General features: G+C 39.4%; 1 protein-coding gene across 1 annotated transcript in view; it reads left to right on the top strand.

Moving 5' to 3' along the window:
- Window positions 1-22,612, top strand: part of eng (endoglin) — a 47,933-nt gene that overhangs the window by 11,366 nt on the left and 13,955 nt on the right. Inside the window, exons 3-8 of the mRNA XM_071524077.1 lie at window positions 1,410-1,552; window positions 11,614-11,727; window positions 16,791-16,965; window positions 20,526-20,706; window positions 21,690-21,795; window positions 22,088-22,283. Of these exons, the coding sequence (XP_071380178.1) occupies window positions 1,410-1,552; window positions 11,614-11,727; window positions 16,791-16,965; window positions 20,526-20,706; window positions 21,690-21,795; window positions 22,088-22,283 (915 nt within the window). The remainder of the gene's footprint in view (window positions 1-1,409; window positions 1,553-11,613; window positions 11,728-16,790; window positions 16,966-20,525; window positions 20,707-21,689; window positions 21,796-22,087; window positions 22,284-22,612) is intronic.

Here is a 22,612-nt window from a genome sequence, read left to right on the forward strand (position 1 = left end):
CTTTGTTTGCAAACCTAGTGGGGAAGTGTTTCCATTTTGATATCATAATTACCATCTTTCCAAATGTGATTAATGCTATTAACAGATACCTGCTCTAGCTGATACTGTATTATCATATTTATACATTTTTCATATGTTTTGTTTACAAGAGCTATCTATAGAGTAATTGCCGTAGCTGAACAACGGCAATAGTTTTTCTTTAGCTTGGGGCTACATGATAATATCAAGGGGGGCATGTCCATATTGTATTCAGCTTAGAACTGCCTGACTGGTGATTAGGTGCAGGATAGAGTAGATCCTGACTCTGATCCCATCAGAGCCCAATCTACCAGTGTCTAGAGAGAGACAGTCTGAGTTTAGGAGAGGCCTGGTCCCGAAGGCCTAGTCTCCACTGTACCTCTTAAGGGAGGAGGAAGTTTATTGGTGGAAAATATTTAGTGACAACCGACAAGGCAGAATACTCATAAACCTCAGCCATATGAGAGCACATGTACACATGCATATTCAGTCTTAGCTGCAGGCAACCCCCAACCCCCATACCCACACACATACACGCACACACACACGCACACACACGCGTAGCCCAGGTCAAACACGAAGCATTTGTACCCAACGACATTCATGACCGCACAGCCTCAGCCCCATTAATTCAGTCTCTGTGACAGATAGCCAGGTTAAACAGGAGGCTCCCAGCAGGGAGTAGAATGAGCAAACTTGATTGATGACTGCAGCCCAACACTCTGAGATGTCTGATAAATGTGACCCAGTAGATCTGTTTGTTAAACAATGTAGTCCTTCCCACACATTTAGCATCCCTAGCCTGATTAAGAGAACAGGGCAAAGCTTTCAGAATGACTAACAATAACTTTTACCCCTCCCAGACAGCCTCAAAGCGAAGGATAAAAGAGTATGGAGGAGGTAGAACAGGAAACCAACACCCTATTGTAGGTCCATAGTGTGGACTGAGACATTGATTAACATTGATTTCAGACTTTGCATAATTGTAGGCTCTAGTAGTGGTAGCCTATATGTGTGTTGTGATTGCTTGTGAGTATTGTGCTCTGATATTGTTATAAAATCTCTTATGTGTTCATAGGTTGTACATAACCTTTAGATGTAAAAATAAACAATTGACAATTGATATGAATAATTAATTCTCTACTCCAGTCGTTTACTCTGGGACCCAAATGTTGTGAGCAGTTTTGCTGCTCAAATGTAGACAACATGTAGAGCAAAAGAAACAGTGGGAGTTTGCTAAAGGTATAAGATCCTGTGTTTATATAAAAGTATTAGAAAGTAGACTACATCCAAATTGTCCATTTGTTCTTGGGTTCCCCATTCAGTGATGTAGAATTACCGTATGTTTATACTATGTTGCTGACTCTGCATTTGCACGTTATTTCTTTCAGCCTCCAGTCAGACATGTGACCCAGTGGAGGTTCCTGACAACCCTTGGGTCCAGGTGAGGGCGATGCCCATTGGATGTTGGACCAGCTTCCTCAGAGGGGACAAGACAGAGGTCCACATCCTTAACCTGCACTTCACCCCAATGGTAAGCAAGTACCATTAAGGCAAAGTGCTAATCACAGTGGCACGGGTTTGAATCCGGCCCGTGCCGCATGTCATCCCCTCTGTCTGCCCTGTGTTTCCTGTCTCTCTCCACTGTGACCTGTAAAAACTGTCCAAATAAAGCAGAAATGACAAAAAAGAAAAGCTGGCAGAAGATGATGATGATGATGATGATGATGATGATGATGATGATGATTACGAGGAGACGGGTACAACAAAGAGGAAATGCCCCTATTGTGGGATTGCATTTTCATCTTCCAATTTGCATTAATTGAATAAAATATACTGTATGCTTCCATAATGGTCCAGCTCTCAAGTCAATATTTTGTTATTGGCTCCCCAAGAACTAAACTGAATTGAAACTATATGACTGCAGAACTAGTGCATAAGTTAGCTTCCCCATATGGTGAAATGTAAACACAAGGAACATCTCCATCTCCAACATCTATCAGCCTAATAGCTAGCTAACCCTTAACAGATGCCAGACATCACAGAAAGACTGGGTCTTCCGTCTGGCCACTTTTTTTTATACTAACCTTGCTTGTATACTAAGCTACTGCTAGTATAGCACTGCTGTGTATATAAAGAATTCATTTTTTAGCTAAACAAACACATATAACCTAATTGTCGATTGCAGATTGGGTCACTTTAATTGTAAAATGTTTAGCATTAGGGCATGATGACAGAAAACTATCTAGTAAACTCTTAATCTTTAAATTGTTATTGTTGTGTCAGATTATATTAGTAATTTCTTTGTCAGTGCACACTGCTTCTTTACTTCCTCTCTTTCTTATTACTTAGGCTTCTTACAGCACTATTTTCACATATATCTTATTCTAAACAACTCCTTTTATTCATGCTCTCTTTTTATTTTTCAGTCTGTTGGTCTTTCTTTTTCATTTAGTGGGGGGTGGCGGTTGTGGGCAGGGGAGTAAACGAGTGTGCTATGTGCACCAGCCGAGACACCATCACAGGATGATACAGTACCCAAAGACACCTAACTGAATCCCTCACCTCTGTGAAATTAATGAAGGCACACTGAGGCCCCAAGGTCCTCTCCTACTTCTGAATGCTGTCATATATTTTCTCTTAAAGTGGACCTCCACCAGTAAGAAAAGCTGACTTAATGTGTGTACCTCATCGCACATACATTGTACATATCCCCCGTGCATACAATCCATCATTAATTTGGTTTGAAAATAAAAATGAATGAAATGTGCATATCCCCAAACATTTTTAGAAATGTAGTTGTCAAGTTACAGGAATACACCACAAAGACGCTTAGCAATGTAGCTAACCAGCAGAATTAGCACCTAAGACTAAGACAGTGAGTGAAAATTGCACACTTGGTGAATGAGACAAATATTTCTATCACTACATACGACAAATCTCTCAGCTCTCAAGTTGATAAGTGTATCCTTACTTTTAAAGATGCTATGCTAGATTATGTTAATTTTGAGTCAGTGTGCTAACATTTGCAAAGCAGAAGATTTTGGTAGCATTCCACTCCTCAAAGAGTGGGTAATTGGCACAGATTTTGCTGGACTCTTTTGATAAGTCTTTAGTCTCATGTAATTGACAGACATCAGAAGAAACATCTCTGTAATAACAAGATACATTTAAAACATATGAGGGAAATGCTCCTTTTATTAGGCTTCAAGTGAATTTATTTATATAGTCCTTCATCACAGAAGAGGCATATTCAAATGTGTTGTGCAAGAGAATATTCTTCAGTTGTTTTATAAAATGGGAAAGATGGTAGTAGATTTGAAGAGTGGAAGGGCTGGTGGGTGTTTGCAAAAGGAGTTTGGCTTAGGATCTGTGTGAGCCGATGGACATTCCATAGAGCTTGCATATCCTGTTCTCCTGTGGGACTGTGAGTGGATGTTTTACAAAATGAAAGAAGCAAGTGGACATAAGATTTCTTAACACAGCTCCCTTATCTGCCTTAGACTGTCTGTTTAGAACAGATTTTTTCTTGTAAACACAGAGGAAGGGGAATGTCTTAATTTCTTGCCAAACTGTCCAGTTAGATGGGAGGCTTGCTCTTGCTTCCCTCTCCCTTTGTCCCTTTCTCATCACCTTCTTCCCCATCCCTTTGTTTTTCATACTGATTTAAGGCCTGCCGGTGACAGTTGACTCTCACAGTTTGACAGTAGAGAGAAAAAGAGAGGGAGAGTCAAGGGGCGACGCAGGGCAGGAGAATTCATAGGGAGGAGCTGCTTGTACAGGGCCCATTGATGTCACACATTGGCTTGGGTAGTCAGGGTCTTGGCACAAGGCCGAGACTGGACCAACGGAGCCAACTCAAGTTAAGGGACAGAGCCAAAAGAATAACTGGAAACTGCATCAGCAAAGGTCCTCCAAAAAAATGCTCTCGAGAAAAAAAGTCTGAAAAGGAAAACAATTGTATCTTGAAAGCACAGGAACAAAAATAGCAAAGGTGAGTGATCAGGGTCAGCAACATTCATGTTTCAGAGTTCAGAATGAAAGAATGAAGTCACAGATGGATGAGGGGAGGGAAAGTAGAGAAAGGGACAGAGACAATTAACCTAGTTAGAGGAGAGTATTTAAGGGAAACGTCAATGAGTTTGTGGAAAATTATCTTTGTATGAATCACATTGAACTCGTAGGAAATGACATTCATTCATTTACTGTAAACGTATGCGTAACATGTTGTAAGAACACTTGGGGTGCCGTACAATGTGTCGCACCAACCAATCCAGACACTAAATAGCTATTTTCAGCTGGAAAATAACTGTCATTTCTGCTAGGACACTGTGTCATTACCAATTACAATTCAGAGTGAGTCTGCCCATGATGAACATGACATATTTTATAATTGGTCTATGTTCTTTTCATAATAAATGTATTTTGATGGCACTGAAGATAAAAAGCAAATGTCTTTTATCAAAATCTGATGTGATAGGCCAAGGAGTAAGAATGATCACTCTCTGACAGGCGCACGCACACACACACACACACACACACACACACACACACACACACACACACCACTATATCTGTTGATCCCCAAGTTGTATTGACATGAGTGATAGCTTATTGGAAATTTGAAAAAAAAAAATGGTGGATTTCATCATCCATATCTGTTGATCCCAAAGTCACATTGACATGAGTCATGGTTCGTAAGATCCAGGAAAGAGTTTCCTATCAATTGTCATTTAAATCCCCCTCTCCTGATTGGCTTTATTTTGATCATCTATATCTGTTGATTCCCAAGTTGCACTGAGATGTTTAATAGTTTATATCTATAAATCCCAAACTTGCACTGACAAGAGTGACGGCTCGTCGGACTTAGGAGAGAGATTCCTATTGATTTTCTATTTCTACTGATTCCAAAGTCACGCTGACATGAGCGACGGCTCGTTGGACAGGTTGTCCTATTGATTGGTGATGTCATTTGAGCACCTCTCCATTTTCTGATGCTGTTTTTCACATTAAGATGTGTGACGGCAACTCAGTAGAGAGTTCCCTGGTTGTTTCATGTAAGCCCCTCCCCCTCTCCTGATGGCTGGCTGTTTTTTGATTGTTTATATCTATTGATTCTGAAACCACATTGAGATGTGTGGCAGCTCATTGGACTCGAGAGAGAGTTTCCTGTTGGTTGGTGATGCCATTAATGACCTTACCTCTTTCCTGATTGGCTGATCTCAAAGTTAAATTAAGGATGACTATGATGAACCCGGTATGCAGGACTTCATCAATAAATGTATCCTTGCCCTGTATGAAAAAAATGTATGAGCTAACAATTATGTGATGGGAACAGGATACATTATTTTAAGCAACCAATAAACTGTATCAGACTTTGGTATTTGGTTTCATAGAGGCAAATAGGGTGCAGCTTATAACAAATTAAGCTTGTTTTCTAGTCTGGTCACAGGTCACAATGGAATTAATTTTATTTTGGCCCCCTTGTCGATTGGCTCTGACAATTTCCTTTCTGCCAGATTAATTAGGAGTGGGTTCATCTCTGGATCAGACAAGACAACAGATAGACGAGAAGAAAAGTGTGATGTGATTTTGATGGACACTGCATAACGCTGAAATATACAATAGATTTAGAGGTTATATTCCCTCTTGCCTTTTAATCAAAGCAAGTAATTGGCCATCATTATGATCAGACAAAATCAGGCAATAGTAAACCTGTTGTCCCTCACGAATGATGCAGACTTCTTCTGGGACAGGCAGTAACAAATGTGTCACCTTTTTTTGACCTGTAATTGTAGTGCCCCCTTTGGGCCAATCAGTGTAATTGTGAAAATGCTGTGACAGCCATCATGCAAAGCCAACTATGTAACTGTATATATGCGTGTGTGTGTGTGTGTGTGTGTGTGTGTGTGTGTGTGTGTGTGTGTGTGATGACAGATTCATCTGTCCATTGTAGGCTCTGTGTGGGGACTTCTACATCAAAATGCATCTACAGTTTGTACGTAGGCAATTTGGTGTCTTGAAGTTTGTCAGTGGTCTCCTTACGCCTGATTTGCTCCACATGGGCCTGACAATTTCCACAGCTCTGGCTTGAGTTCATCACAGTTCTCTTGGATCACACACTGGCAACAGCAGATAGAAACAAGATTAATATAATAATAGCGATTCACACTTTTTCCCCACCATGCTCAGTGTCTCTCCAACAAAACCAGCTGTGAAAACAATCCACCTTCAAATAAGCAACTTACTATGTGTCTAGATATTGCGATTAAAAAATTCATAACTTGGATATTACAGTTTTTGACAAATTTGTTGGTAAAATGAAGACAGAGAAGTTTGTACTTCCCCATACTGTTTTGTGCTCTCCACTGTAATCTTCGATCCATCAAAATTCATTATGGTGCTGGCTGATTTGACTTATTCTCATATATTTCCATACACCCACGGAAATTGTGGCCAACCTGCCAATTTAACCAGCTTAATGACTCACCTGTAGCTGATCATTTACTTACAAGCCAATTTGTTTATTAAATTTACAGATAATGTGTCATTTCTGATCATGCTAAAATGGCATGCAAGGTGTCATATTGGGAAGCAGGGATATATAGGCTTAAAATTACATGACTAACACTAAGACAGTGAGCATTAGGAACATAAACAAACATACTTACGTACATGTTTTTGCCATAGAGCACAATGAAAAAAACACAGGAGTAACACAAAATGTTAGATTGAATTCCTGCTTTGGCAATTGAATCTACTGCCCCCAGGTCTGTGTGTGCACTTTGGCTGTGGCACTGCAGAGAAACTCATCTATAGCATCACTCCACTCTGTAACCTAAGCATGTGTCCAGGACACAGACAGACAGATGGGAGAACCTGTAATCTTGACTGTGGTGGCTGAAGTACATGCTGGCTTACTAGCCCCCAAGAAAATGTTGCCATTCATCATCCCAGTGATTCTCTGTGGGTGGGGCTAGTCGGTGGATATGTTTACCCAGCAGTCACCTGAAACCATAGGAGTGGATCTGGATGTAAGCCTCTCTTTACCTACTGGGAGCTAAGTCACACAGCAGGAGAGATTTAGACCGTGCCTGGCTCTGCTGATGTTGGACTGGTTTTACAATGAAGTTGGATTAGTGGAGACCTGGCCTATGAAGGGAATGGACTGTTTACTTGTTTACACTTAAAAGACTTAAGCAGGTAGCCACTGGTGCTGGCAGGGACACAGTTTGGTGTGGATTAGTGTTTGTATATTATTGCTTTACCTATTACCCAGCTAACACATAATGCAACAGCGACGTAACTTATTGGGAGTCTGAATTTCTGAGCACAAAATAGTGCATCGCCCCTTCTGTGCACAAACACAGAGATCTATTTGCTACACAAATCTTTGCCTTCAGAATGGCCATCATCCGTTAATTTATTCAGCAGTGTTTTTCAGATAAGGAGTCAGGACTGATATGGAGTTAATTGATAGTATGAATTTATTGTAAGAGATCATATGGGAGAAAAGTAACATCAACTAGCTAACATTTAACTGGAAGTAGCACTAACATTAACTAGTAGCACTATAATTACTATCTGGCAGGCTATGAACTTTCTACCTGATGCAGTCAGCAAGGCAGGTGGTGAGGTGATGCTAGCAGCCATAGAGCTAGGGGTTGCACAAGTGTGCCAAGTCTGCAAACATAAGAGAATACTATGACCTATCACCTCTGCCTAATTTCCCATCATTCTTGCTGCTACGTGATTGTGAAAAGAAAGAATCACAATTCTCTAATAAAATTAGAATTAGCACTAAAAATATCAATTATGCTATAGCACAACATTATATTAAAAGAAAATCTGTAGTTTTCTGGGTTAGGGTTAGTTAATTTTCAAGAAATTGCTATGCAGAGAGGCATATTGGATCGATACACTTAACACACTTAAGCCCTTTGGTCTTAATGAAGAGCTAAACTTGTCATGTTTGTAGCCCCGAGACAGCAGGGGCTCTGTGGATCGCAATGTCGGTGGATCGGTCGCTGTGTTCACCACTTTTGGTCACATGGGTGAAAGTGCAGGGAGTTAGATTGCAGACTCTCAATCCGGACACCTGAGTTCAATTCCCGGCAAAGACACTTCCACAAAATTCAATGTCGCAGGGCTGTTAGACTTGTTAGTCTTATTTACAGAAGGACATGTTGGTGTTTTTGGCCTGCGGCACTGTGGTGGGACTCCCTGTCCTGCTGCCTTCATCATTGGCAACTCCATCGTGCAGCGAGTAATAACCACCAAGGCCGCTGTCGAGTGTTTCCCAGGGGCTCGCCTAGATTACATTAGCAGGCTGTTGCCTAGCCTTCTTAAAAGTTACGCCTGTTTGAGCACTGTTGTTATCCATGCCGGCACTAATGACGTTTCCTCATGCCAGGGCTAAGAGATTCTAAAGAGGCAGAATGCTAGCCCAAATGCTATCAGCTAACATTGATAAACACCTACAAAATTGACTTTTACCTAAATCCTCTCATTACTTCAGTCACATCCTGGTGATCGTGAACCATAGACCAATCAAACATTCTATGCACATGACTGCCCACTTCCCCATTACCAACAACTTGATCCATGTTCCTCTGAAACCCACCTGTCTCTCAAGCATCACTCTCTCAAATAAGTCATTTATCTATAAAGACTATTGTGGAGAACTCTCAAGACTTCTTTATAGCTCCTGAGACCTGTCTGAGTCCTGGAGACTCCACCCCCCTGATTGAGACAACACCATCTGGTTTTTATCATTTTCACCTACCTCGGCCATCTGGCTGCAGTAGAGGACTGGCAGTTTTTCACAGGGCTTGTTTCAAATGTTTACCTGTATCATTTGGTACTTTGAACTCTTTTGAAGGTCTGAGTTTTCTAATTTCTAGTAAAGTCCTTCTGCTCTGTGCTTTAATCTACAGACCACCAAAGGTGAAGGGTGATTTTATTCAGGATTTTTATGAGCTCTTGTCCATTATTATGCCCACATGCTGCCGTGTCAATGCACTTACCACTGTTTTCTTTTTTTTAATTTAATCTTATTGAGTCTTTTAATTTTATGGGCCTACACATTCCGACTCAAAGACATTAGTGTGTCTAACCATAAGGCCATCATGTTCAATGTGGTACTCTCCCCTCCCACTCCTGACATAATGTGCCCCTTCTTCCTCTTTCACAATAAAGAAATTTTCAGAGGCATTCCAGTCATCGGCCGTCACCATCTCAGATATCCACCCACAGAGCACAGAGGAGTAAACTAGTAAATTCCTTCAATAGCACTGGGCACAAGCATCCTTGATGCTATTAAATATAAAATACAATATATAAATTCAAAAAAGCCAGTCCCACCAGGATTTCGCAGACTTTTTTTCTGATTATTGCAGCCTTGATTTTGCAGGGGCTTTTCTTAAAAACTTCAACGCAATCTGCAATGCTTTATCTCTTTCTCACTCATGCAGTCTGTCACACACACAGACACACACACTGACACTACCAAGAACCTGATAAATTGAATCTTAACACTCACATTTGTTCTTTTAGCGCTTGCTATGGTCTTTGTTGTAGCAGCCTCTGTCACAGTGATTTGCCTTCTCTGTTGTCTAGGTGTTTCAGCCATTCTCCTGTGTGCTTTGCGGTAGAGAAGCGGCTGTCAATTGACAACTTTCGATTGCATTCCACCACAACGTTGCACGGGGTGCAAAACAATTTACATAGTAGAAATTGTCATTAGTAAATGGGAAATGTTCTCTCCTATCTAGAAACTTGCTTGTGTTGTATGCAAATCTCATGTGTAAGTCGCTTTGGATAAAAGCGTCTGCCAAATGTGAAATGGTAATGGTAATGGTAAATGTGTGGTGTTGTCTGCATACATAGACCCAGAAACAAGGAAGTAGCCTAAGTTTGGTGACGTGTACTTTGACCATTTTATGCGGGAATATTGTGGTGTTTGGACAAAATTGCAAGCTGACGCAAATTTAGCAGGGATTGGTTGAATTTGCGTTAATTATTGCGATCGTGAAATCGCAATAATACTGGAGGGACTTAAAAGCTAAACCTAATGTTTCTGCCTGGGTTGATGAGAACATTCGTGCCCTTAATAGAGAGTGCAGGAAAGCTGAGCGGAGGTGGAAGTCAAACAAGCTACATGTCTTCCACGATATCTCATGATTAGATACCAGAAGGCTGTTTAAAGATGCCAGAGCAAAGTTCTTTTCCAACCAGAACTCTGTTGTTCACTCCCCTCCTGGTTCTGCTGTTCAAGCATCTCCTGGAAAGTGTGAGGAATTTCTCCTACTTACATTTCAGATCTTTTATCCCACTACGAGCAGGAGCGCAGTCTGAGATCCTCGGGTAACAACCTCCTGGCTATTCAAAAAACTAAGTTCCTAAAAAGTTCATAGACTAAGGACAAAGAGGGACCTGGCCTTTGCTATCAATCCCCCCAGACTGTGGAACAGCCTGCCCTTGGAGATCAGGCTAGCAGGCTTGGTATCGTCCTTCAAATCCCTTCTTAAAACTCACTTTTATAAGCAAGCTTTTTTGTAACTGTTCTTTACCTGTTTTACTGTAATATGCACATTACTTGCTGTCTTACTTGCTCTAGCTACTGTATGTTGCATGTGTGGCACAGTTTTTGAGTTCTTGGTCCTTGTTGATATGCTGATGTGTATTATAATGTTTATTATATCCTCAGATGTTTTGTTTATGCTGTTTTTTTTTTCTTCAAACTTTCTATCAGAATTGACATGAACACACAAGTCAGTTATTAAGTTATTATCATCTCATCATCATTCTTAAGCAGTATTGAATTAGCAGCTAAGAGACTTTGTAAATATGTAAACCTGAACACGTTAATGTGTCTTGTAAATACAAGGCTGTTATTTTAAAGTTAATTAATAGGGTTGGGACGATATATCGAAACTCAATATGTCGCAATACAGAAATGTGACAAAATGGATCATGGAGCAGAAAAATGAATCAAGCTCTTCATCCAAATTATATTATTTACACTTTGTAATGACATTTTTAAATTGTTGTTTACATTCTAGCAAGTCAATACCACTAGTCCATACCCGGGGATGCGTGCGCCACAACTACGTGCAGACTTGCCAAAAATGCGAATAAACAGCGTAAATTTGGGAAAATGGAAAAATCAGCTTCGTCAGTCCCTGCCTATGCCAATGAGCATTGGCATAGGCAATTGAGCAATGCCCATGTGCAGTTTCAGATTGATTGGCCAACCCATTGAGGAGCAAAATGGATGCAGACAGACAGAGTTTTCCTCATTTTATAGTAGGATTGCCAGAAAGATTTGTGGCTCAGAAAAGATCACAATTCTGTATACTTTGTCATTGAACTTTTATTTATTACATTATATCGTGGTTGTGTCGAATCGTGAACCGCATATCGAATTGTATTGTGAGATAAGCATATCGTCCCATCACTATTAATTAAATTAATTTTATTTTTTAAAGGTATTTTAAAAATTGAATTTGCAATATCTCAATAAAATTGTATTTTTGTCTGTTTCGTGTAACAAATATTATTCTCTTGACCCCCTACCCCCCTCCCTGTTCCCAGGATGCCAAGATGTTCTCTCTCAACATGACCACTGCCAAGCCAATGAACCTTATCCTCACAACACCAGAAATGTCTTATGCAGCATACTACATTAACACAGATGTTAACATCTATGTGAGTACAGTCTTTTTTGTTTTGTTATCTTTCTGTCTTTTTATTTCTTAACTGACTTCATTTAATAGAAATCATGAGAAATGCAAATAGTCAAACTCTAACTAAATAATACAATCTGATCTGTCTGACTTTCAACCTAAAAAATAAGCAGATGCATTAAGCATTTGCAATCAGGCCCCTAAACTGGGGAACAACCCACCTACCTACGTTTCAAGACAAGTTGTTTTTGCTGCCATTATTCTGTTGTAGTATTGTTAATTGGATTGTTGGAAGTCGAGTTCCACTTGAGCCACACAGATTTGTGCTCAAGTGCACTTATGGCTGTGCAGGGAATTACAATAATATATGTACTTTTCCTGCATTTGAGCACTGGCAGCTTATTTCCAGTACATCCTTCATGTCCTTTTATTTTAGTGAGTATTGATCCAGTGCTGGGAACGGTCATGCTGTTTCTTAGTTGTAGGTGGAGGATCAGTTGATTTACTGACAGTCCATCATTATTGCTAACTATAATCTTAGATTGTCAGTTACCAGTTTGAACCTATCCATCCTCAGTCCAGCTCCAACCTTTGCCACCTCAAGGTGTGGCTGTTGTACTTCGCCCCACCACTCTCTCCAACACAATGTTTTCAAAACAATCACAGAAGTGGGGTGATGCAATATCAATAGAGGCACAATTTCATCAAACGCAGATCGTACCTTTAAAGCTGTGCTACAGATGTTTCTGGAGATTGCTGGCTAGAATGAGGTCACCGACCCCCTTGGTGTTACCCTAACCCCAACCCTAGTTTCATGAGTAAGTTTGTGTTCACAAGTTATTGTTAATTTTGCCAAATAAGTGCCACTTCCCAAAATTGCTTGGCTTATGGCAGCCAAAAACTTTGGGGTACCATCAATCTTTTGGTAACTTTTAGATTTGTGAGTTCAGAGATGCTGCATGCCAAATTTGGGGAATATTGGACCAACGGTCTAGGAGGAGTTTGCAAAAATAGGTTATTCAGAAAAGTGCACATTACCCTTGATCCAAGGAATATGTGGAAAAAAATAATTTCAATCAGTTTCCAAGTTATTGGCCAAAATGTAAAGTTGCTTGTTATAGTGCCACCATCTAGCCAAAATTCAGTGAGAATACAGTGAAATGCAATATTTGTGGCACAGCCCCGCAGATTAAGTGGGGGTACACACACAGTAAGCATTTATCAACAAAGCATCACATAAAAGTTAATGAGTGCCATGTTTTTAACAAAATGAGGTTGAGTGGTACTCAACCTGATGCGAGTGCAACCATTTCACCACCAGGTGCACCTCCTGCTCACTCTCCCACCATCATTTCAGTATTTAGTTTTAAGTTATATATAAGTTCATATATATTTATTTTAATTAGTTGTGTGAGTGTAAAGCAGGGCATTACTGAAAAAGAACAGAGGTGCTCAGTGAATAACAATATGCAGAATAGTGAGGAATATGTTGCTACTACAGAATTCAATAAAAGCAGCTGTTTTTGTTGTTTTCCCCCCAATAAATTATGTAAAAAGATTTGATAAGATTTACATTCCATAAGCAGATTCAATACTGAATTCAGATTCAACAAAATGCTTTCAAACCCCAACCCCAATCACAGATGTGTAGCCCACTGGGCCAGTTTGGGGAAAGAATTAATCTTGTTTACTCTTGACACTCCCCAATGGCTTCTCTTTGAGAGAGTTTGCGTTTTATTGCTGCACACAATAAATTGGGCCAAAAGAGGAGTGCAAAAGAGGAGTGCTTGAGTGGTCAGCAATAAGAAGGGCTAATGGCATCTATTGTAACATTTATGTTCCAATGAGGTTGGAGATTTTGACTTTTACACACTGTTGTCAAATTATATCTGGTGACTTGAATGCAGGGAAACCACAAACAATATTTTTTCTCATTTACTTGAGTAGAGTTTCTAATTAAATTGAGGACAAATACTTCTACAACTGTTCCATTCTGATAGTTGTGGTGTATTGAACAATTTTTTTTTTGTTTTTTTAATATTTTAAATAGGCATCTGTGATCATCCTAATAAGGTTATGAAGGTGATTCAAGCTTCAGGCTTGAATGATTCAGGCTAGAGTTCAGAGTAGAGCGCTCAGTCCTTCCCGCAGCGACCCGGGTTCGAATCCGGCCCGCGGTCCTTTGCTGCATGTCCTCCCCTCTCTCTCTCCCATACCTTCCTGTCTCTCTCTAACTATCTCCCTGTCAAATAAAGCATGAAAATGCCAAAAATAAATCTTTAAAAGAAATGACCTTTTTTCATCAAATGAAATGGGTTATGTTGGGTCTGATAGGATTGAGGGGTCTAAATAAGTGAGATTGCCTAAACTTAATTTAGAAGAATTGTTTTCACACACCACAAACCAGTGAGGATGACGAAATGTTTACAGGAATGTCAACAGTTACTGATGTGCTGACAGCAGTTTGATACCATATCCTGTATCATGTCCTGTTGAGGGCCTGGATAACATTGCCTCTGACTATGGGATGTTTTCGTGGGATGAGCAGTATCACTGGGGGAATAATAGTGTTTTACTGCAGGCAGACTGAGAACAACAGCATCTGTTCTGTGTCTGAGGAAGTACGTCACCAGCTTGACAGCTTGGCTGAGGACATACCCAGTGCGCTATCAAGCTGTGATAGTCACGAGTGTCCTGGTGGTGGCTCAGTGGTCTAAGGCACGTACCATGTAAATGCAACGTCCTGGATTTGAGTCCGGCCCAGGACCTTTGTTGTACGCCCCCCCTCCCAGTCTTTTCCTGTCTGTCTCTACTTTGAAACTCTCTAATAAAGGCAAAAAAAGCTGTGATAGTCACAATTCTCCTTAGAGTCCCAAAGGCAACCTGAGTGCATAGGGTCGGATTCAAAAAGGTCATAAGCAATTTCTTACTGTTACTGTTTCTGTTTTGCAATTTCTTACAATCTTGTTGGGCCTCACAGCTCTTTTTCAATATACTTTGTCAGTTTATTTTGAATCTCAAAATGAATGGCACATTTTTCACCTTCATGTAACTGACTTAATTCCCACATTTTATAATATGCTATGGCCTGGCTTAGTCTCTCAAATACCTCAGTAGAAATATATCAGGATATATTCCACACTAAAGCAATAGACCACCAGACACAGAAATGGCTTTAACGCCTATACTAATCTTTTTTTTCTTTTGGATTTTTGAAGTTTTTGCAAAAGGCTCACACATAGCCATTAAAGTGACTTTTGTTTCTGTGAGCTCAGAATAGATAATACTAAAATGTGAGGGTCATGATAATGGTGTCTGGTCATCAGGGTTATGGCACCTAACTGTCATGGAAGGGTCCATGTAAGGTAAATGATAGATGAGAGGAGAAAAGAGGAAAGGCATGGAGCCTACTGTCTGAAGCTTATCCACCCATTCCAGCTCATACTGAGGGGAAGGAAGTCTAATCAGAAAATTCTGGAATCTCCGGTAGACACTGATGCTCCTTGCTCTGACTATATCCTTGGGATCCTTGAACTTTAGTGTGAGGCTGCACAACGTCAAACTGATTCTGGAGTCTAATGTCAGATAGTTTGTAATTTTCCACAGTAATTATTTCCCTCCTCTTTTCCTCTGGTTCTAAAGTGATTCAATTCTGTAGTTTCCCCTCACTCTATTTTGATCCAACTTAAATAAAATATTAACATAGAAAGACCTACCACTCCCCTTTCAACATTTTTCTATCGTGCTACTACGTGCAGCTACGTGACATGAGCATGCACACACCCGCGCACGCACACACACACACACACACACACACAGATAAACACAAATAGTCACCCACATTAAGCCACTCAGGAGAGAGCTTTCAGTCACTCAAACACACACACCCTTGATAAACACTAATACAATAAAGAAAAGAAAATACAGAAAATAGAAAGAAAATACAATAGTTTATCTTCCCAGCACACTACCATCCCACTATTTTCACCCTAAACGAACAGGGAATAGCTAAACTCTGTTCCTCAAACTGAGAATCTCCACATGCAAAATGATTGATTTGCCCCTTATTGACAAAGGGCAGAGCACACCCATGAATTTGTGCAATGTAGCATTGTATTACTTGTTTTTTGCATACCCTCCATTTTTGTGAAATACCAGTGATATAACATAAAACCCCTGTGGTTTGTGGTCACCCCTGGTCTAAAAATAAGATGTTGATGTGCATACTAGTTGGAATGCAGTGGGTAATAATGTTGAAAACATTGATGGGACATAGAAAATAAAGTCATTGTTGAGTCAGAATCCAATAAGAGTCACTTTATTCATCTGCTGCGTATATTAAAGGACACTGCCTGAGTTTCCCTCAGGAAAATTACTTTTTCATGAGTGTAAATAGGAGTGTTTAGCTATGTACAAACAAGTAGTAGTCTACTCTGCCAGTAGACAGGCCCCCCTCCTTCATTTCCAACCCCCACCGCTATCTTCTCATTCATGTAAAGTCCATTATTTCCCATTGGCCCACACAAGGAAACAGCAGAGCGTCTGGTCGATGGGATGGATGTATATATTTATACCCTGTATAGAGCCAGATTCCAGCCGACTCTGCTGACGCACAAAGTTAAAAAAGGTCCCATTTCCTGGCCCCACTCAGGAAGCAAAGGAAAGACCTTGGCTCCAACAGGGTTGTGCAACTGGGCTCGTGGACACTTTACCATAATAAACATTTCTTTTCAACAGAAGCCTGCTAAGAGAATAGGGAAAGAGGAGGGTGGGGGTAAGACATAGTGACAGAGAAATGAGAGAGTGAGAGGGATGGGCAAACGTGTTTGTTGTGACAAAAAAAGAGCAAACATGAGGTAAAGTTCTATAAAAAAAAAAAAAGCTGACTCACTCAATACTTTGGTAGCAATAAGTTGACAGACAGGCTTGTGGCTGGATTAATAGTTTTAATTGCATTCTTTTATATCCTCAAGGACATTTCCTAGATAGCTTTCCAATAACAGTGATTCTGACTGATTCTGGGCTTTTTCTGTTAATTGTAGGGTTAATGAGGCTAATCAACAGGATTTTTGTTATACTTTCCAGGTAAACAATGACTCTACACTTACCTTATATGGTGAACATGGAGACAATGTCCACAAGCAAGACTTCCCTACTGAAAACGAGGAGCTGGTCAAGTGGGCAACGCAGAGGTTTGGGGGTGTGACCTCATTCACCACGCTCCGAACACCAAAAACAATCTCCTCTACTGGAAGAGAGGGTGAGAATTATTTGTGCAACCCAGCACACAGTGTACTTACATATGGTTATGAAGTGTTAACAGAGACGCTGTGCTTGAGATGTGATAACAGTTCATTTCAGGAGGCAATTTTCTGGCTTGATGGTAGAGGTATGAGTTCTCAGAAAGAATGGAAATGGAATTACAGTAATTCTAGACTAATAGGCCCTTTTCACATTGTCATGGTAACAGCTAAACCGGTCCATTACAACTTCCTGTGGCAAGTTTCTTTTTGCCACTTATTGACAAACCAATCCAACAAAAAAAACAAAATTGTAATGGTTATGAGCACTAGATACATAATGTAACAAATTAAAAATTTTGGGCAGGTTGTGGAGCGATTTAGTGAAGGCCACAGCTGGCAACAGTTAGTTGTAATGCACCGGTTTCTCAGTGCAGAAGCATATGATCAAAATGCATCAAAATGATTTGTAATTGTTTAGCAAACTGAGATTACATCAGATCACCACAGTCACGTTATTGTCAAGGTCTGTCATTGCATTTCTGATTCATTAGCCTTGTCAGTAGTCCCCAGTAAAATGTGTTAATCAGCAAATACATGTAGTATGATTTTTATATTGAATGTGCTGAACACTGTCTGTAGCTCAGGCTTGCATCTCAGCAGTGAGCAGAGTCAAAAGGGCACATGGTTATTTCCAGACTCTCTCTCTATAAAATTGATCAGTTACCTGCTCTTATCCAATGTGCATAATAAAATCCCTCTCTGATGAAAATACTGGCAAAATAACTTGAATAGGGTCACATTGCATTAAAAAGCCTTTGAACATAATTTAATCTTAGCCCTACATCTACATCACTTCTCCTCTTTTTATTGCATTTAATTTTCATAGCAAGTAATTCCATTATGTCATCGCCACTTTATTGTGTCCCATCGCAATTTGGCAGGAAAAGGAGCACCAAAGTACATTTGTTATACATTGGATGTTAATGATAGAATAATGTAACATATGGTCTAATTTCTCAACCAATGAATACACACATACAGATAAATGCTAGATATTTTGTGTATATAGAACAGAATAATTAATGAATGTGTGTTTGCATATCTTGCTATAAGTTTTATTTTCTCATTTGTTGTCAAAGCAAACAAATCTGTGTTGTTTGTTTCTGATAGTATCATTTCATATTCAATACTGTATAGCACTTTACAACCAGTAGTTTATAACTCATAACTATAATTATATTGAGTTTGGTGCAACAAAACAGCTTTTTGTGGGATAGGGTGCTTGTCAAAAATCAATCAATCAAAAATCTGTCAAATCTGTATGAAAAATCCCTCATAGTGAGAAAGACAGCAACTCCCAAGAATGGACTGCCACCACAATCTTCCTTTTTAATACATAATGGTCACTATAACTGATGTATTTCGACATTGTGTCTTTGTCAAAGATTGCATAGTTTGAATTTGGATGCACTATTTTTCTCTCCTGTCGATATACAGTCAGGTGTGCCAATCACCACAACATATAAATTATGCAAAATGGTTCAGCAATACAGATTGATTACTGTCACCATTTAATGTATGCAAAAGTACATACGACACTAGTTTGAAAATACAGGGGCCATGGTTTGCTTTCTTATAATGCCTGGTGATGGCATGTTACACATTGCCAGTTCTAATTGAAGTTTTGTGTTCAGCCACTCTTAATTTTAGGGAACATTTGGTCTGATCCCCCTATATTAGTCCATATGAGCAGATGAGGATATACTGTAAATTACTTTGGCAGTGGAACAGTTTACAAAGCTGTTAAGTTTTATCTTTTGGCCTGTATGGCGGTATGAGATGAACTAGCTGTGTCAGGTATTTGAACAGTGGGTGCAATATCCTTCTGGTTTTGATTCCAAGTATGATTCCCACTAAAAGAAAAGTTGCCAAAATGTAATGACTTAATGATTTCAGGCAACTAAGCACATCACATGCATTTGCCAAATATGTTGGAAGTTTGCAGAAAATGGTTACCAAAAAAAAGAGTGCAATGGCCAATGCCTCCTATGCCAGATATGGTGGGAGGGAATAGTGGATATTGTACATCCTTGTATTTTTAGGGAGTTTTACTTATCCATTTGTTTGCAAAAGCAGGAGAGCATATACTACTATTTTTGACCTGCTGATAAACATTCACTCCCTCCCTATTTGGAACAAACTCATCCTCCCTTTTTTTTGGACTCTTTCCTTGGGACACAAATGGCCAAAATTGACTACTTCCAAGTAATTTACAATTACAATATAGGCATTTAGCAGACACTTTTATCCAGAGCAACTTACAATTAGTGCATAAATGAACATTCCCCAAGCATCAACAGGGTAAGTTGCCAGATAATTCAGAGTGCCATATTAAACAAGAAAAGTGAAGTAAAAATGCGTCAAGGTTGAAGCCAATGGGAGCCAGTGGAGTGAAGATAGGCCGTCTCAATGCTTTATGTCTGTCATGGCTAGTCTTTGTGTGGCACGACTGCCAATCTAGAAGAACTGTGGATCAAATATACTAAGCTAACAACTAGCAAGTGTGCTCAGCTAATTATCTGAACTAGTACAGTGCCCGTTCAAAACATGCCTGTTCGGAACGGACTGATTGCTTTGCCTCCGGTATTGCTGCTTGCAGCTTTCTCGAGAACTGCTCATCCAAACAACTTCACACTCGACACTGCACGTCCTTGGGTCCCCAGCAGTACACCGGCCAAGTGTGAAGTAGATCGGAAGAACGGTTCTCGAGATATGCTAAGGACACACATACAGACAGAGATTCCTTGCTTTATAGTGTGATGTGTAACAGAGGGCTACAGAGAGTGGGGTATTATATCAGAGATAGTATAAATGTTTGTAGTGTTTCCAGGCTATCCGCCCACTCCGGATATAAAAGATGAATTCTATCAAATAGCCGCTAGCTTAAATTAGTTGACTATAGTAATCAATTATCTACTGTTGCATATTAAGTGCACTGAAATTCTTTCGTAGGTGTCCCAAGAGGGATTACAGCAATATATTGCACCCATATTCCATCACCACAGCCCTGGGGAACATGAGGACTTTGTGAATAAAAAACATTTTCATAGTCTCAATATAATGACACAATATTGTATCAATGGAAAGTATACCCATGCACTGTGCCTTCATGACGGGAGCACTGTCACTGTTTGTATATGTATCTGACGTAAGATTGTGTAACCCATATTACACATACAACTAGTGTTGTATGTGCTTTTGAATAAATGGCGATTCTATATTATTGATTTCCATTGCTGAAGCGTAATTGGCACACCTGACTTTGATTTTCTAAGAGAGAAGAAAAGTAGGTGCAAATTCAAACTGTGCAAGCTTTGACAAGGACTCAATAACAAAATGTGTCAGTTTTAAACAATAAAGGAAGGAAGATTGTGGTGGCAGTCCATTCTTGGGAGTTACTGTCTTTCTCACTATGTGGGGTTTTTCATATACGTACTATAATTAAATTGACTTATAAATTACCCTAAAAAATAATTTCTGTTTTGCATGCTGATTTTTTTGATTTGTGGTTTTACAGGAACCAAACTCGGCTCTAGTGACTGCACACTTGAAAATGAAGATCCATCAATTAAGCACTTTATAGAGTTTGAAACAATACCCTTAGCTTCTTCATTCAAATCTTGCTCCATGCAAGATCAGAGCCCCAGTGATGAAACAGAGCTTCACATCATAAACATCCCAGAGAATGCCACCATTCGGTAAGCCTTGACATTGCAAAACTTCATATGGTATTATAGTATGGCTTTGCTATGGTTGTTGACAAAATAATACCTGCAATGCAGTGCATCTGTACATTAGCAATTTATGACTTATTAGCACAACACAATTTGTCAAGTATCATCTCATCATTTTTTTTTGTTTTGTTGTTTAGGATTTAGTAAATCAAATTATTGCAATAATATGAAACAATGTTTAATTCATACAATTTTGAGGAAATATAAAAATACACATACATCTACAGTGAGACAGGTAATGAATCAGTAAACAATTAAAATTATATTATATTACATATCATAAAACAATGGATCTACAAATATATATAACAATAAAAGGTAAGTTTATATAAGACAAACTTAGTCTACCAATGTAATGTCATCAGGCGAGCTATAACAGCCCGGGGAACAATGCAAAACCTGATCACCTTTCATTTTCAAATTGGACTTGCCTGCGGATGTAAGGCTATGTGTGTTCATAACATAGGCTAATAAGACAGGTGTATTTTTCCATAAAAATCTTGCCTAGTACAGCTTTAATGTTTGACCGAATCATTTAAAGTTGCTAGACAACTTGAATTACTGGGTTTTACAGGTATATAAAGTTGGGTATCATCAGCATAACTATCAATATAATTATTTTCACAAATAACGTGACCTAAATGAAACATCTATAGAGACAAAAATGGGACCCAATGTGGAACATTTAGGCATGCCACTACCAAAGACAACAGAGAAATGAGATGTTTGAGACATAAGATTTAAGCCATTTCAAAATAGAACCTATAATTCCCACACAATTTCTGAGATGGTCAGTTAAGATGTTATGATTGTCAAATGCGGCACTAAGGTCAAGAATAAGTTGAAGTAATATATTATCCTTGACCTTAGTATCAGGTCAACATGTAACTACTGTATAGAGAGTAATTTATGGGCAGCCTTGTAATTTTGTATTCTTTGTGTTACAGCTATGTATCAGTTCATGTGGATACAGAGAAGATAATCAGTGTATTCCTGCGAGGCCCTCAGGGAACCACATGGAGCTTCCATAATCCACGACACACAAAGTTTGGTGTAAGCAACACTACACACAGTAGTTATAGTCATCATATTTATTGTCCCACAACCACAACAGGACCCCACTGTACATATTTTTAATATCTTAAGATTTATTAAGGGGTCAAAGACTTTCCATTCTGTCACTTTACAGTATATACAGCGCTAACTCACTTCATAACTTGATGAAACAATCTCTGACACACAATAAGCTTTTCCATGGCAGTGAAACTGTACTTCATATTAATTCCAGCCCTAGATCAATGTCACTCATAACTGATTTATTTTTACTTTTCTTCCCTTCCTACAGTCCAACAATGAAATCCTACTGACCGGCTTAACACATAGACTCATGCCTTCACTTACATTGAACAGTGACAGTGCAGAGGATGTGCAGAAGAAGGCTTTGGGTCATTTTACAGCCAATACTTTCACCAGCTACACTGAAATTAGTCTAGACGTCTCCATGGTTTCACTGGTGCTGGGAAAAAAAGATAACCCTTCAGGTAAGATGAAGAAAGGTGGAGAAGTTGTGTTCACATGTAAATCTTTGGCAGATGCTCTATAGCTGTTGTAGATGCAGTACTCTAAAAACGATGCTTGCAAGGCCATGATGAATTTGATTAATGGGGAGTTCTATTAGAGTTCTAAACCCTTTCAATCATAGGCTGCAGTATGACAGTACTTCTCTTTCTAGTTATTTTCTCCTCAAGAGTTCAGTCAGAAGTGTTTGGTTCAGTATGTAGGTAAAGCACCTGCCTCTCAAGCTCAGGATTGTGGGTTCAAACCCTGGCCTGTCTTTTTTGAATCATAAACTAGCAAGAACAATATGTTA

This window comes from Centroberyx affinis, unplaced genomic scaffold (genome assembly GCF_046629955.1).
Source record: "Centroberyx affinis isolate AG114_WGS23_722 - 3 ecotype Tasmania unplaced genomic scaffold, CSIRO-AGI_Caff_v1 ptg001144l_1, whole genome shotgun sequence".
Lineage (NCBI taxonomy): Eukaryota > Metazoa > Chordata > Actinopteri > Beryciformes > Berycidae > Centroberyx > Centroberyx affinis.